The sequence below is a fragment of the Echinops telfairi genome, unplaced genomic scaffold (genome assembly GCF_000313985.2).
Source record: "Echinops telfairi isolate 266 unplaced genomic scaffold, ASM31398v2 ScPeMD7_31;HRSCAF=116, whole genome shotgun sequence".
Taxonomy (NCBI): Eukaryota; Metazoa; Chordata; class Mammalia; order Afrosoricida; family Tenrecidae; genus Echinops; species Echinops telfairi.
In genome coordinates, this window is record NW_022103928.1 from 27,450,454 (window position 1) to 27,465,716 (window position 15,263).

General features: G+C 37.7%; 2 protein-coding genes across 4 annotated transcripts in view; both read right to left on the bottom strand.

The window, feature by feature from the left end:
• TMCC1 (transmembrane and coiled-coil domain family 1) overlaps positions 1-15,263 on the bottom strand; it is a 170,068-nt gene that overhangs the window by 96,623 nt on the left and 58,182 nt on the right. The gene's annotated exons all lie outside the window — the stretch shown is intronic.
• Positions 4,971-5,108, bottom strand: LOC101654706 (thymosin beta-15A-like). Its single transcript, XM_045289824.1, has one exon. It carries the CDS (start codon positions 5,106-5,108, stop codon positions 4,971-4,973), a length of 138 nt encoding a protein of 45 aa, XP_045145759.1.

Consider the following 15,263-nt stretch of genomic DNA (forward strand, 5'->3'; position numbering starts at 1 on the left):
AAAAAACCCTATTTTCCCTGCTTCTCTTTTGTTCTCAAACAAACTGCTAGTTCTTTAGTCCAGACCATGTGGGCAGTCAGACTAAAGGCCTCTCACAATCACACATGCTTAGCAAGCAAAAAAAATAAACAAGACACATTTTTTTCTAAACTGAAATGTTCTAAAAACAAATTACAGCAATTAAATATTTGGATATTCTCAGGTACATACGCTTTATACTAGAGTATATTAAGACTATGTGTCTATAAGGAAAAACCCAACAATTCAAATACTGGGCAAACTTTCCCTTTAACATTAAGGCCAAGAGCATTGGAAAGAGGTGGGAGTTTTAATTATGATTTTATAACTATGCAATTGTGGTTGTGCCTTTGTTTCCCTATTGATGAAATACGACTAAATATACTTTCAACCTTTCAGTATAGGTTTAATTTTATATCTGATCTTTGTTGTTGTTATCTTTTGCAATCATCAAGTTGTTTCCAATGCCTGGCAATCCTGTGTGCTACAAGTACAACTGCTGAAACAGGGTTTCCTGGGCTGTACTGCCTTTATGAAAGCAGACTGCAGGACTTTTCTTCCACAGTACTGTTGGGTGGTTTCAAATCAACAACCGCTCAGTTACCAGTCAAGTGTAAAGTGTTTAATAATTGCTACAAGTATAGAACTTATTTTTAATTATTTGGTGTTGTCAGGTTGGTTCTGACTCAGTGATCCTATGCACAAGGGAAGGAAATACAGCCTGGCCCTGCCCGGTCAATTGTTAAGTTTGAGCCCAACTGTGTCAATCTATAATGTCATGGGTCTTCCTCTTTTTCACTGCCGCTCTACCAAGTCCTTTGCCAGGGACTGGTTTCTCCTGATAAGGTGTTCTTGTTTCCAAGAAGCATTCTGACTGTACTTCTTCCAAGACAGACTGGTTTGTTCTTCTGATAGCCCATGATATTTTCAATATTCTTCATGAGAACCAAAATTTTATTCCTCTTCAGTCTTTCTTATTTAGTTTCCAACTTTCACATGCAGATAAGGGTGACGGAAAACATTATGGCTTGGGTCAAGTGCACTTTAGTCCTCAAAATGACATCCTTGCTCTTTAACACTTTGAAGAGGGTTTGTGCAGCATATCTGCCAAATGTAATACACTGTTTGATTTATTTCCTTTAAGGATATAATTATCCTATCACAGACCATTGTACTTAAAACACATCTTGAAATGTTCTCTTTAACAATGAATGTGCTATCATGTCTCCTGAAACTGGCATTCCAGGCATAGTAAACCACGTGATTGTCTGAGTCAAAGGGCCAGTATCTGTTCATGCCACTTTACTAATATCTAAGATATCAATCTTTATATGTTCCATTTCATGTTTGACAGCTTCAAAATTTTCTAGTTTCATACTTGGTACATTCCACATTCAAGTTATTAGTAGATGTTTGCACCAACGAGTCATGTTCCATAAGTAAATAAATGTCCCAAAGGTTTTATTACATCCATGTTATTATGGTCAACTCCACTTTGAGAAGTCAGATGTGTCTTGTGACTGGAGTTGGCTCATCTTCCAGCTCTATCTCTGACAATGTTCAGCTGCTATTTATTAAGATTTTCAGTGGTTAATCATTCATTAGTGGACAGCCTATTCCTTTTTTGTAATCTGTTCTTAGTCTGTAAGCTCCACTGCTTACAGACTCAACTGATATTTAACATACTGGTGACATAGTTTCCAGCATCACAGCCATAAACAAGCTACCACACTGTGATAAACTGACAGACAAATGGTGGTTCTACTCCTTAGTCAAGGTAATACACACCTTTCAAAGAAATCATTGAAACAGCACAACTCCACCCTAACAAAGTCTGTGTGTATGTGTGTGTGTTTTGAGAATCCAGCAACAAACAAAGGTATCTTGATTTGGCAATTCATTCCGAATTTAATGACCTACAGAATTCTCTGTCTCCTTCTTCCACACTCTTTCTAGCAGCAAGAGCTCGACCACAATGGCCATATGCTTTCAGAAATGAGTGAGTAGCAGAAACAAGATGTCATATCCAACTTTCAACTCTCTGTCAGACTTGGCTTCTAAGACTTCAAAATACCATCACAAATATAAAAGATGTCTCATATTTTAATTTTCCTTGGTCAAAGTTAAGGAAGTCTCTTAAGATCAATTTTCTAATAAACAACAGTCATATAAAATCCCCACCCCTGTTGCTGGCCCAGCTCTTAAAAAAATAAAAGCAAATTCTTTCTCTTTCTCCTAGGTAGCATTTACTTTCTCTATATTCATCAAATCTCACTAAAAATTCTTTCCAGTATGACACTATGTCTTAAAATTAGAACCGAGTATCTCTTGTGCTGGGTTCTTTAATAGCATACGAAGTCCGCTGATGCTGTGGTTAATGTGCTCAACCACTAAGAAAAAGGCCAAGAGTTTGAGCTCACTTGATGCTGCTCCATCGGAGAAGAATGGGGCAATCTGCTTCTACAAAGATTGACAACCTTTGGAAACCTTATGGGGCAGTTCCACTATGTCCTGTATGGGTCATTATGAGTAGGAGTGGTGAAGGCACTGGGTTTGGTTAGTTTAATAACTTAATTAACATCATCAAAATGGTAATTAACAACAACAAAAACCCACTGTCAAGTCGATTCCAACTCATAGTAACCCTATATAAGCTTTCTGAGGCTATCAATCTTTACGGGAACAGGTAGTTTCACCTTTCTCCCACATTGGGTTTGAACCATTCATCTTGAGGTTAGCTAGCAGTCCAACTCTTAAGATATTAAAAATTAGGACACTATAGACTTAAAATCTTCACATCACATATAATCTTCCTGATTTAGAGTTTATAGGTCATGTGGCCTGGAGAACAAGAAAATACAAAGTCATATATTTCCAAGATGCCAATCACATCACTAATCTACAACTTACAACAAAATGACATCCATTAAAGTTACTCTTCTTCTTCAGACAGAATCAGGTTGGCCATTGAATACGTAGTATGGTTTTATGTAGAAAACATCAATTTCAGTATTAAAACTATAGTTAGCTCCACTGCCGATGCATTAAACTTTGAATTGGTCACTGTATCTTCCTAGAAAGAAGTACTTTTATCCCTTGTTCTCTGCAAGGGTATTTCTGGTACCAAAGAACTTTGATCGACTTTAGTGCCCCTGCCAATTATATCCATTTCATTCCTTTTTTTCACTACCAGATTTCTCAAAGAAATTGACCATACTTACTAGTTCCATCCTGATACCCAACTTCACTGTCTTAACTCTGCTATCCAGCTTCCATCCTGAGTGAAACTATATTTCTCACTAATGTTTTATCACTTTGCCAATGTAATGAGAAAAACAGAAATCTGTAGGAATCAGGATCACTACCTTAGTTTGTCATTTATAAGCTGTGTATCCATCAACTGTCTGTCAGTTTGTCTTACTGTGATGGTCTGTGTGTGGCTGTGAAGCTGGAGGCTATGGCACTGGTATTTTAAATACCAGCAGGTTTCAGTAAAGCTTCCAGACTATGAAGAGGAATAAGTTAAACATGTCAGAGGAATTAGCCAAGGAAAACTTAATGGACAGCAGCAGAACAGTCAGGTATAGTACCAGAAGATAAGCCCCTCAAGTTGGAAAGCACTCAGCATGACTGCAGAAGAGTTGCTTTCTCAGAGGAGTCGACCAATGAACTGGATGGATTAAAGCCTTCAGAAGTAAAGCATTCAGGACCTTCATTTGCTGATGAAGCAAGACTCAAAATGAGAGGGAAAAAACCCAGCTGTAAATATCTGTTAATAATTGGAACTTGGAATGTATGGAATATGAATCTTGGAAAACTGAAAGTTGTTAAAAATGAAATGCATAAAGATTGATATTATAGACATTAGTGGTATAAGATGGACTGGTATTGGCCATTTTGAATCAAAAAATCATATGGTTTACTAAGCTGGAAAAGAGATTCAAGAAGAACAATGTCACATTCATTATCTAAAAAGGCCTTTCAAGATCTATCTTGCAGTATAATGCTGTAAGATAGTATAATATCCTCTTGCATACAAAGAAATCCGGTCAATATAACTATTATTCAAATCTGTGCACCAATCACTAAAGCTAGTGAGGAATACAGTAATTATACAAAAAAACTAGTTGACAGTCAACCATTTCAAGAGGTAGCATATGATCAAGAACCAATGATATTGAAGAAATGAGTCCAAGCGGCACTGAAGGCATTAGGCAAAAATAGGCTCCAGAAACTGACAGAATACCAATTGAAATGTTTCAACAAGGTGATAAGGCATTGGAAGCACTCATTCGCCTATTTGTAGTCATTCCAAAGAAAGGTAACCAAAAGAATGTACAAATTATAGAACATTATGATTGATAACACATGCAAGTAAAGTTTTGCTGAAGATCATCATTGTTGAATGATTACAGCAGTATATTGACAGAAATCTGCCAGTTTCAAAAGAGGACATGGAACAAGAAATATCATTGTTGATGTCAGATGGATCTTGGCTGAAAGCAGAGAATACCAGAAAAATGTTTGCTTGTGTGGTTTTTTAAAAAATGATTATATTTTTTATTTTAGTGCTACATTAACAATGAAAATAAACTGTGAGAAGCAGGAAAAGCACGCAATGTCATGGAAGTTTTTGAGTGACGGAGGTACCCATTGGAGGTTGAAAATGGCATATCCTGTATGGAAGGCAGGAACCACACACACAAAGATCTTACATGCTGGATTCATTGATAGCATGGGCCATGTGACAGTTATACACCAATGGGAAGTTTTCAAACAAAGATGATGGACCATTATTATTGGCTACCTCTGTCCTCAGTCAGAGAATATGAAAAAGACATCAGAAAATTCCTAAAATCTCTATAAACACATAGGTTTACAAAATGAAGCCTGTCACCCTAAGACAACACTCAAGCGATGTTGCAATTTGCTACTGGGAGAACATCTCCATTTTATGATGTTTGCACATATTCTTTCTCCTGTTGGATAGCTTCCTTCAAGGAGAGAGTACTTTTTTCTTCAGTATTCTTTTTCTTCAGTTTTGACTTGTCAAACTTCTCCACTTCAGACAAATCTGGCTTATCACGCATCTTGCCTGAAGGTTTGAAGATCCGCTAAAGGAGAACCCCTGGGATCTCACTCAGGATGAGGTTCATTTGCTTGTGTTTACATGACAATGCTAATGCAATCAACTCTGTGGATCATAACCAACTATGGATAGCCTTGAGAAAAATGAGAATTCCAGAACACTTAATTGTCCTTATACAGATCCCGTATATGGATCAAGAGGCAGTTCTAAGAACAGTACAAGGGAATACTCCAAAGTCCCAAATCACCACCATCTAGTCAATTCTGACTCATGGTGAGCCTATAGGACAGGGTAGAACTGTCCCAGTGGTTTTCCAAGACTGTAATTCTTTACCAAAGTAGAAAGCCTCTTCATTCTCCCATGGAGTGGCTGGTGGTTTCCAAGTGCTGACTGTGTGGTTAGCAGCCCATACTGCATGGTTTGAAATAAAGAAAGATGTGCATCAGGGATGTAGCCTTTCACCATACTTATTCAATCTGGATGCCTAGCAAATAATCAGAGAAGCTGGATTATGTGAAGAAGAATGCAGCATCAGAACTCAAGGAAGGTTTATTAACAGTATCTCCCATATGCTGACGACAAAATCTTGCTTGCTTGAAAGTAAGGAGGTCTTGAAGTACTTGCTGAAGATCATCAAGGAACGCAGTCTTCACTATGGATTCCAACTCGGGGAAAAACAAGCAACCTTACAACTGGATCAACAGGTAACATCACAATAAATGGAGAAAGGATTGAAGCATTGGATCAACAGTCAATGCTCAAGGAAGCAGCAGTCAAGAGATCAAACTAAGAATCACATTGGGTAAATCTCCTACACAAGACTTCTTTAAAGTATTGAAAAGCAAAGATGCCACTTTGAGAACTAAGGAGCGCCTGATGCATTTTCTATGGCCTCAGATACATGGGAAAGTTGGACACTGAATAGGAGGACTGAAGAAGAATCGCTGCATTTGGTGCTGGTGAAGAATATTGGACGTGCCATGGATAACCAAAAGAGCAAACAAACAAATCTTTCTTGGAAGAAGTACAGCCAGACTGTTCCTCAGAAGCAAGCATGGAGAGACTATGTCTCAAATACTTTGGACATGTCAAGAGACCAGTCCCTGGAAAAGGTAATCATGCTTGGTAAAGTACAGGGGCAGCGAAAAAAAGGAAGCCCTTTGACAAGATGGATCCACAGAGTAGCTTCAACAATGGGCTCAAACATGAGAACAATTATCAAGTGGCGTGGGACTGGGCAGTATTTCATTCTTTTGTAGATAGGGCTGCTATGAGTTGGAATTGACTTACCAACAACAGTGTGCAATTTAGCATATTATTTCGTATTGCCGAGTCTCACTTTATTTGCAAAATGAATGGATTAGACAAAGAAGTCTAATCTACTAAGCTACTTTCTCTACTTAAACTATCGTTGTATGACTAAATTTCAATGAGTTTTCATCTCTAATTTCTCTTTGGCATTTGATACTAATCACTACCTTCACTCTTCTATTATTTATTTAAAACTTATCCACTCATGACTTCAGCTATTATCTCTTAAAGCAATATCATTACCATTACCTAACCCTGAATTCTCTATTTCCAAATAGAAAAATCTCTTCATTTAGTCATTCTACCCTTTCCAAAGATATAAGATACCCAAACGTGAACACAACACTCAAACCCCAAAACACCTTTCTGCTTGCCCCAAATCTCTTATTTCCCTTAACAGTAAGATCCTTCATTAATCAGAGTCTTGACTTACAACATAAGTTTGAGTCTTCCTTCTTTCTTATATCTAATGTTTCAATAAATGCTGTTAATTTTTTCTTCTAAGTGATATCTTCCATTTTCTTACTGTTTAATCTAATCATGCTTGCTTATGCTTTAGCAAATTAGAATTTAAGCAATTTAAAGAATTTTCCATTTACTAACAAAACGGGAGATAATTCTGTTAATGCCAACTGAATTTAGTATCAAAAAGTTATAAGAAACACTGAGGTTAAGTCTTATTTTATGTATTTATATTATGAGATGATAATATATGTCAATTTACTTCAAAGAATTAAACTGAGTAAGAGCTATGAGAAGTTAGGGGGCAGAATCCCCAGGGTTTTAAAATTTTAGTAAATAGCTAAAAATAAAGACTAGGCAAAAGTTTAAGTTTTTATGCATATACGGGAAATGATTAAATTACTTAAAAGAAGTTAAGCATGGAAATTATATTACTGTTCAATAATACAATGTTTCATGTATTGGTTCAGGATGACTCTTTCCTTTGATGTTTTCAAATAAATAGCTCATCCATGTATTCAATAAATAGGAGTTGAGCAAATATTAAAGGAGATATATTAATAAACAAAACAGACAAAAACTCTCCTAGGAGTTTACATTCCTGGCAAAGGGGGTAAGATGGAGAGAAAGGGGGGGGGGTGTTATATAGTATGTTTGAAAGTGTTGGAGATTAGAAATAAAGAAGATTGTAATGTTTCATTTAAAATGTTCAAGGAAGCTTTTGCTGAGAAGATCTGAAAAAGTGACTTGAAGGAAATGAGCATGCCAGGCAAAGGGCAAAGTGAAAGCAAAGGTCCTGAGGAAGGAGTATGTGTAACACGTCCCAAGAATAGTAAGGCAACAAGTATGACTAGGGTGAAATGAGCTAGGGGCAAACAGAGGGCGAAGTGAATGGGCAGATGGACTGTGTAGAACATTGAAGGCCATGTAAGTGGAAATGAAAAAGGAAGACCTAAGGGTTTAGATCGTAGAATGACATTATATAATTTAAGTTTTACTGGCTCCTGAATTAAGGATAAACTCTACTGGGGCAAGATATGCTAAGAAACTAGTGAGGAGGTTAATACAAGAAAGAAAAAAAAAGACTGATGGTACCAAAAAGGAGATGACATAATAACAAATAATCAAACTTCAGATACATAGTAAAATGTGTGAAAGCTAGAACGTGTAAAGTACAAACTTTTCAGAGTAGGAAAACTACAATATTTCCCACTAAAGCAACAGAACAGTGGTCAGAATGCACCCTGTCACAGGTGGAAAACTTTTGAGACCCAGAAAAACATGGCAGCTATGGAGTTCTGGCTCTCACAGGTTTCACTGTATTTCAAAAGTGGAGCCAAGAGAATTCACTGATATGCTGGGAGTCAGAAGAGATATGATCAACACCAAGATAGACAGCACTTTCCACAAAAACCAAAGAATAAAACAACTGATCAGCCTATCAACAGATGGATGGAAAAATAAAATGTGGTATATATACACAATGGAATACTACTCAGCCAAAAGAGAAGTGAAGTCCTGAAGGATGCTACAACATGGATGAAGGATGAAAATGTCACGCTGAATAAAATACTAGGGGGAATAAAAAAGAATTGCTACGAAGGTCCCAGTTCATACATGCACAAGTTTGTTAAAAATAAAATGTGCTTAAACATATCTTCACAATCAGTGTATGGCTGTAGACAAGTTCTCCCAGTAATAAACGTGTTATTATTCTCTCGCTCCCAGCCAGGGAGTCCATTCTGACTCATGGTGACTCTACAAAACAAAGTAGAATTGCATCTGTGCGTTTCCGAGATTGTAATTCTTTACGAGAGAAACCTTGTCCTCCTCCTATTATGATCATTAGGGAGGGAAAAAAAGTCCAACAATCCAGCAGTAACTTGGAATTATGAGTAAATGCTTGGATAGACATGCAGACTGAATGAGCACAAGAGGGAAGAGTAGGAGTATGCCTATGAATATACACAGGTTTAACAGTGACTATTTGCTGCAAACATACTCATGAATGTGATTGAACATACAAGGCACAGAATTACGAACACTTCTTAAAACATAAGAAGGAAAGGGAATGAGTCACTGAGCCTGGGAGCTCAGGATCATAGTACTGGGGTACATCAATGTCAATTGGCATAACATAGTCCACAAACACAATGTTCTGCATCCTGCTTAAAGGTAAGCAGCAACTAAGGTCTTAAAAACTCATGCACGGCTCTTTATGGTGCAACTATTGGTTTCCTGAAAACTAAAGACACTTGGAAACAGTTAATCCAATGGATTAATGGGGCATACAAACACTACCTGCACAACTCTGAAGTCAGAAGAACTCGATGGTGTCTAGCTCCCACTACCACTACTCTGAAAAAGATAACATTAGAAGGTTCTTGAGAAAAATGTAGAACGAAATTCTAAATCATAAAAGAGACCAGACTTACTAGTTGGATAGAAACTAGTAGAACTCCTGGGCCTATGGCTTTTAAATAAATTTTCATATCTGACACTGAATTCACCCCTGTGCTAGAAAAGTCAACCACTTAACATCAAAAGGGCAGCATTTAACCGGAGAAAATGTTAGAAGGTTGACTGGAAACAGGAAACACAGGGAGGAAGTGAGATAAATAATACATTAAGAGGACAGCAACAGATGAGTTGAAATAACATACATAAGAATTGCTGAATGTAAAACTATGATCTGTTCTATAAAGCTTCATCAATTGACAATAAAGTTTTTTGTTTGTTTTTTTTAAAGAGTGTCTCTGGGAAGACTCAAACTAACAACCTAGCATATTAACCATTTGCCCCACCCAGGGAACTCAAATGTTCCCATTGAAAATATAAACTTACTATTAGAATATTAGATTTAAAAAAATTTTTAATATGGTCTATGGGAAAGAAAAAGAATGCTGGTGGCATCGCGGTTACACATTGGGCTGCTAACCACAAGGGCAGCGTTGGAAACCAACCATCAGCTGGCTCTGAGGGAGAAAGATGAGGTTTTCTACTCTTGAGAACAGTTAGTCTCAGAAAGCTAAAGGAGGAGTTCTACCCTGTCCTACAGGGTCTCTGAGAGTCGGAATTGACTCAATGGCAGTGTGTGTTTGGAGCTTTTATGAGTGAGAGGAGCCCTGGTAGCACTAAGTGTTGAACTACTAATTGCAAGACTGATGCTTCAAATCTACCATTTACTCCACAGGAAAAAGATGAGGTTACCTGCTCCTACAGAGATTTACAGCCTTGTAAACTAAGAGTTGGAATTGACTTTATGCCAGTGGATATGGTTTTAAGAAGCCTTGGTGTTGTTGTATAAGCACTAGACTGTGGACCACAAGGTCAGCAGTTCAAACTCACCAGCTTCGCTCAAAAGAAAGATGAGGCTATTTGCTCCCAGAAAGATTTGCAGTCTTGGAAATTCTATATGGGGTCATCCTGGGTGGGAATCAACTTGATGGTAGAAGGTAAGGGTGAGAGAAGACTTAATTTTTTTAATGATATAAAACTCCTTATATAGAACAGATAATCAACAGGGCACATCTCTCCCTCTCATGTTTGGTGATGTTACCTGTTTTCTGGAGTAGTTTCCTCCTGCTCTCCATCTCTATCAGTGACTTGCAAAGAAGAGTTCCTACAAGAATAACTACTAGCAAAACAGAAATTCAGAATAGACATTCTCAAGCATGAAGCTAGTCAATGCCTGGAGTAACTCAAGAGAGTTTTTAATGAAACAAAAACAGTATTAAAAGAGATATTTTATACCTTTTCATTATTTAAAAGCATCCACCCAGCACTGATTCCCTAGAGTAAATATGACTATTCTCATTATAGTGCTTATCATTAAAAGGGCTCAAAGGACCTACTAATTCAAAGATAATCAGAGCAGTACATCAACAGGAAGTGTCAGAAATTCCAGCTGGTTTCAGAGGAGGATATAGAATGAGAGATATCATTGCTGATGTTATATGGATCTTGAGTGAAAACAAGGAATACCAGAAAGATATTTACCTGTGTTTCATTGACCACGCAAAGGCATTTGATTGTGTGAGTCATAACAAATTATGGAGCCTAGTGAGAAGAACAGGAATTCCACAACACTTCATTGTGCTCCTGCAGAACCTGTGCATAGATCAAGAGGAAGTCATTTGAACAACACAAAGGGGTATGGTATAAAATCAGAAAGTGCATCAGGGGTTGTATCTTTTTCACCTTATTCGATCTGTATGCTGTGCAAATCATCTGAGAAGCTGGACTATATGAAAAAGAGCAAGGAATCAGAATTGGAGGCAGGCTCAGTAAAAACCTGCAATATGTAGATGACACAGCTTTGATTTCTGAAAGTGAAGAAGACTTAGAGTTTATTGATGGGCTCACACTTAATCCACCCTAGTTATAATCTAAGAACAATTGTTCTTACTATAACATGGCCCTGCTTCATAATCGCCCTCATGAAGGAAACACAGAAGATATGGATTCTACAGCAAAGTGTGGTGAAGAAATCAGATGGCGCCTGGCTATCAGAAAGAATAATGTCTAGGGCAGCAGTTCTCAACCTGTGGGCTGTGACCCCTTTGGGGGTCGAAGGCCTCTTTCACAGGGGTCGTCAATTCCTAACAGTAGCAAAATTACAGTGATGAAGTAGCAATAAAAATAATTTTATGGTTGGGGGGTCACCACAACATGAGGAATTGTATTAAAGAGTTGTGGCATTAAGAAGGTTGAGAACCACTGGTCTAGGGTCTTCAAGGCTTGTTTTCCAACAAGCAGCCATCTAAGTGAGACATCAACTAAGCCCACTTGGAAGAAGCAAACCAACATCCGTGATGCAAGGATTGTAAATTATATAAGCCAAATCCAAAGAAGGGAATAGTATCATAGTTCAAATTGTGAGATTCTGGTGTGCAGAAGGCTGTGGATGACAGTGGAAGCCCGAAATACATTTGCAGGATCTACACAGGGAATAAGCCTCCAGTGATTTCCCTCTCACCATTATTGAGGGATGCGAATAACCTACTTATCAGACAGAAAGTATTGGAGAGATGACTAAAGTAGATTAAAATGTTAAATCTGACTTGAATGATTAAAACCTTGTCATATGATTTCCCTTTTAATACACTTTGAGCTTGATCTGGTTTTCAATATTTTCTGGGTTTTTTTACAAAAATCTTTTTTCGGGGGGATTTATCTTTGTTGAATTTTGTCATTTGGGGTAGACTTATTGGCTTTCTATGCTATATTATTCTACGTTTTTTTTGGTACCATATATACTCAAGTATAAGCAGAGTTTTCCAGCACATTTTTAATGCCGTTTTTTGTGGTAAAATTATGTGCCTCAGCTGATATTCGGGTCGGCTTACACTCGAGTATATATGATATATGAAACCTAGCATAGGTAAATCTACAGAATAACTAGAATAAGGGTTCCTTGGGGGTACTGCAGGGAAGGTAGGGGTGTGGGGTAAGGAGGAGCTGATAGCAAGGAGTTCAAGATGGAAGAAACTGTATTGAAACTCATGGGATAGCAAATGTACAATACTGCTTGATATGACTGAACTGTGTAATGGTATGATGTCTGGATTAGCTCCTAATAAAATAGTTTGGTAAAAAACAAAGTCTGACTTGAGCAACTGACCCAGACTCTTATCTAGAAACAAAGCTTGAAGCTTCCCCATTGTTAAAAAAAAATAAAATAAAATAAAGAGCTTACTGATAAAGATCAAAGACTACAGCCTTCACTATGAATTACACAACATCAAGAAAGCAAAATGCTCACAATTGAAACAATAAGCAACATCAACAATAAACAGGGATTGAAGTTGTTAAAATTATCAACTTTATTTGGCTCCACAATCAATATTTATGAAAGCATTATGGGAATCAAATAGTCTATTGCATTGGACAAATCTGCTGAAAAATCTCTTTAAAATGTTAAACAAGTAAAGATGGCACTTTAGAGAGACTAAGATGTGCCTGAGCCAAGTCACAGTATTTTAATATGCATATGCATACAAAAACTAGACAATGAATAAAGAAGATGAAAGAAGAATTTATGTCTCTGAATTTTTTTATTGTCAAAGAATATTAAATACACCATGGACTACCACAGAATAAATAAATATGTGTTTGAAGAAGTAAAGTCAGAAGCCTCTTTAGAAGTGAAGATGAGACTTGGCCTTACATATTCTGAATTAGTTAGTTTATTGCGTCAACCTGGCCGATAAACACATGTGGGGTTAATTGAAGAGCTGAGTGATAAATGGCTCAGTGAGCCTCCTTTCGAGTTCTCGGGTCTCTTGCTTTCTGATGGTTGGACCAGGTTGCAGCTGCCTTAGCCAGTTCCTGCTTCAGCTGGCAAGGCTCACTTCCTCCAAGACATCCCCCTAAGGAGAAGCCACATAGACCTACCCCGATGCAGCCCTGGGTGCTGGAGCAGAAGTGTGGAGACCCCGGCCAGCACTGAGATAACTTATACATTCACTGATTTGGCTTTCCTCCTGCACTCTACATCATAGTGTGCATTTTGTGAGATGGAGGAGGACTTTGTGGATTGGTGTCGGACATATGGGTTAATGTTGGACTTGTGGGCTTGGGCAGCACTGAGTTGGGAAGATTTCTTGATGTGCACGTACCGTTTACATAAAACTCTCTCTTATACATGAGTTTCTGTGGATTTGTTTCTCTAAAGTACCTAGACTAACACATACTCTGAACATGTCATCAAGAGAAACCAGTCTCTCGAAGAGAGCATCATGCTTGGCAGAGGGTCAGTGAAAACGAAGAAGTCCTTCAACAAGACTGATGGACATAGTGGGGGCAACAATGGACTCAAACATAGAAACAACTGTGAGAATGGCAAAAGACTGGGTTGTGCTTTGTTCTGTTGTACTTACGGCTTCCGTGAGTTGGAACTGATTCCATGGCACGTAACAACAATGTTTTATCTACAAGGTAAAAATGAGGGATTCCTATTCCCCTTTACTGTAAAAAAAATGCATTTAATCTCGATGCAAATGAGGGGGATTGGAATAGAGACCCAAAGCTCATCTGCACACAATCGGACATCTCCTCACAAACAGGTCACAAGAAAGGGATGAGCACTGACGAAACACACAACATTCCTGTAGTTCTTTAATGCTTCCTCCCCTCCACCCCATCCTGACCCCAGTTCTATCTTACAAATCTAGCTAGACCAGAGCATGTACACTGGTACAACTAAGAGTCATGACACACAAAATCCAGGACGGATAAGCCCCTTAGGACTAATAATGAGAGTAGCAATACCATGAGGGTAAGGGGGATGTTGGGGGATGAAGGGGAAGAAAGGGGGAACCGATCACAATGATTGATGTATAACCCATCCCACCCACCGGGGACAAACAAAAGAAACATGGGTGAAGGGAGACAGCAGATGGTGTAAAATATGAAAATAAAAATAATTTATAAATTATCATGGGTTCACGAGGGTGGGAGGGTGGGGGATGGAAGAGAAAAAAGAGGAGCTGATACCAAAGGCTTAGGTAGAAAGAAAATGTTTTGGAAATGATGATGGCAACATATGTACAAATGTGCTTGATAAATTGATGCACGGATTGTTATAAGAGCTGTAAGAGCCCCAATAACATGATTTATTAAAAAAAATTTTAATGCATTTACTGAAAAAGAAAATCAGTCATATATATATCATCACAGGTCATCAGACCAAAAGAAATCAAGTAAAAATCCAAAGGAAACTACATTAGTGAGAGAAAAATTCACACACACACACACACACACACACACTTCAACTTATGTTCAACATATTTCTAGTATTTAAATTTATTGTTAAATGTTAATAATTAACATGACATTATCAAAAAGTAGAATGAAGAAGATATTTTTAAGCAAAAAATATGTTCAACTCTTTTACAAGTCAGCACTCAATGATTTCAACAAATCAAGAGCTCAGTGCATAACCATATACCACCAGGGTTCCAGTAGTATACAAATGCGAATTCTTTAAATATATACATAGACACATACGTGTATTTTTTCTTTAAATACATATATATTTATATATTATATATATTCAATATTGATTTGCTGCTATTTTCATCTTTCATATAGAATCATCAAAGATGATATAGAAAAAACACCCTAGTGGTATAGTGGGTTATTGGGTTGGGCTGCTGCTACCTGAGAAATCAGTATTCAAAACCACCTGCTGCTCCATGGGAGAAAGACAAAGCTTTCTACATCCATCAAAAGTTACCGTCTCATATTTGTCTTCAGTGATCATATCAGGAAGGTGGGCACCCACTGAAAGATATAGCGTCTGGGGTCTTAAAGGCTTGAAGATAAACAAGCGGCCATCTAGCTCAGAAGCAACAAAGCCCACATGGAAGAAGCACACCAG

Coding starts and splice junctions, on each gene's coding strand:
- LOC101654706 (XM_045289824.1), bottom strand. CDS start 5,108: ATGCGTGATAAGCCAGATTTGTCTGAAGTGGAGAAGTTTGACAAGTCA.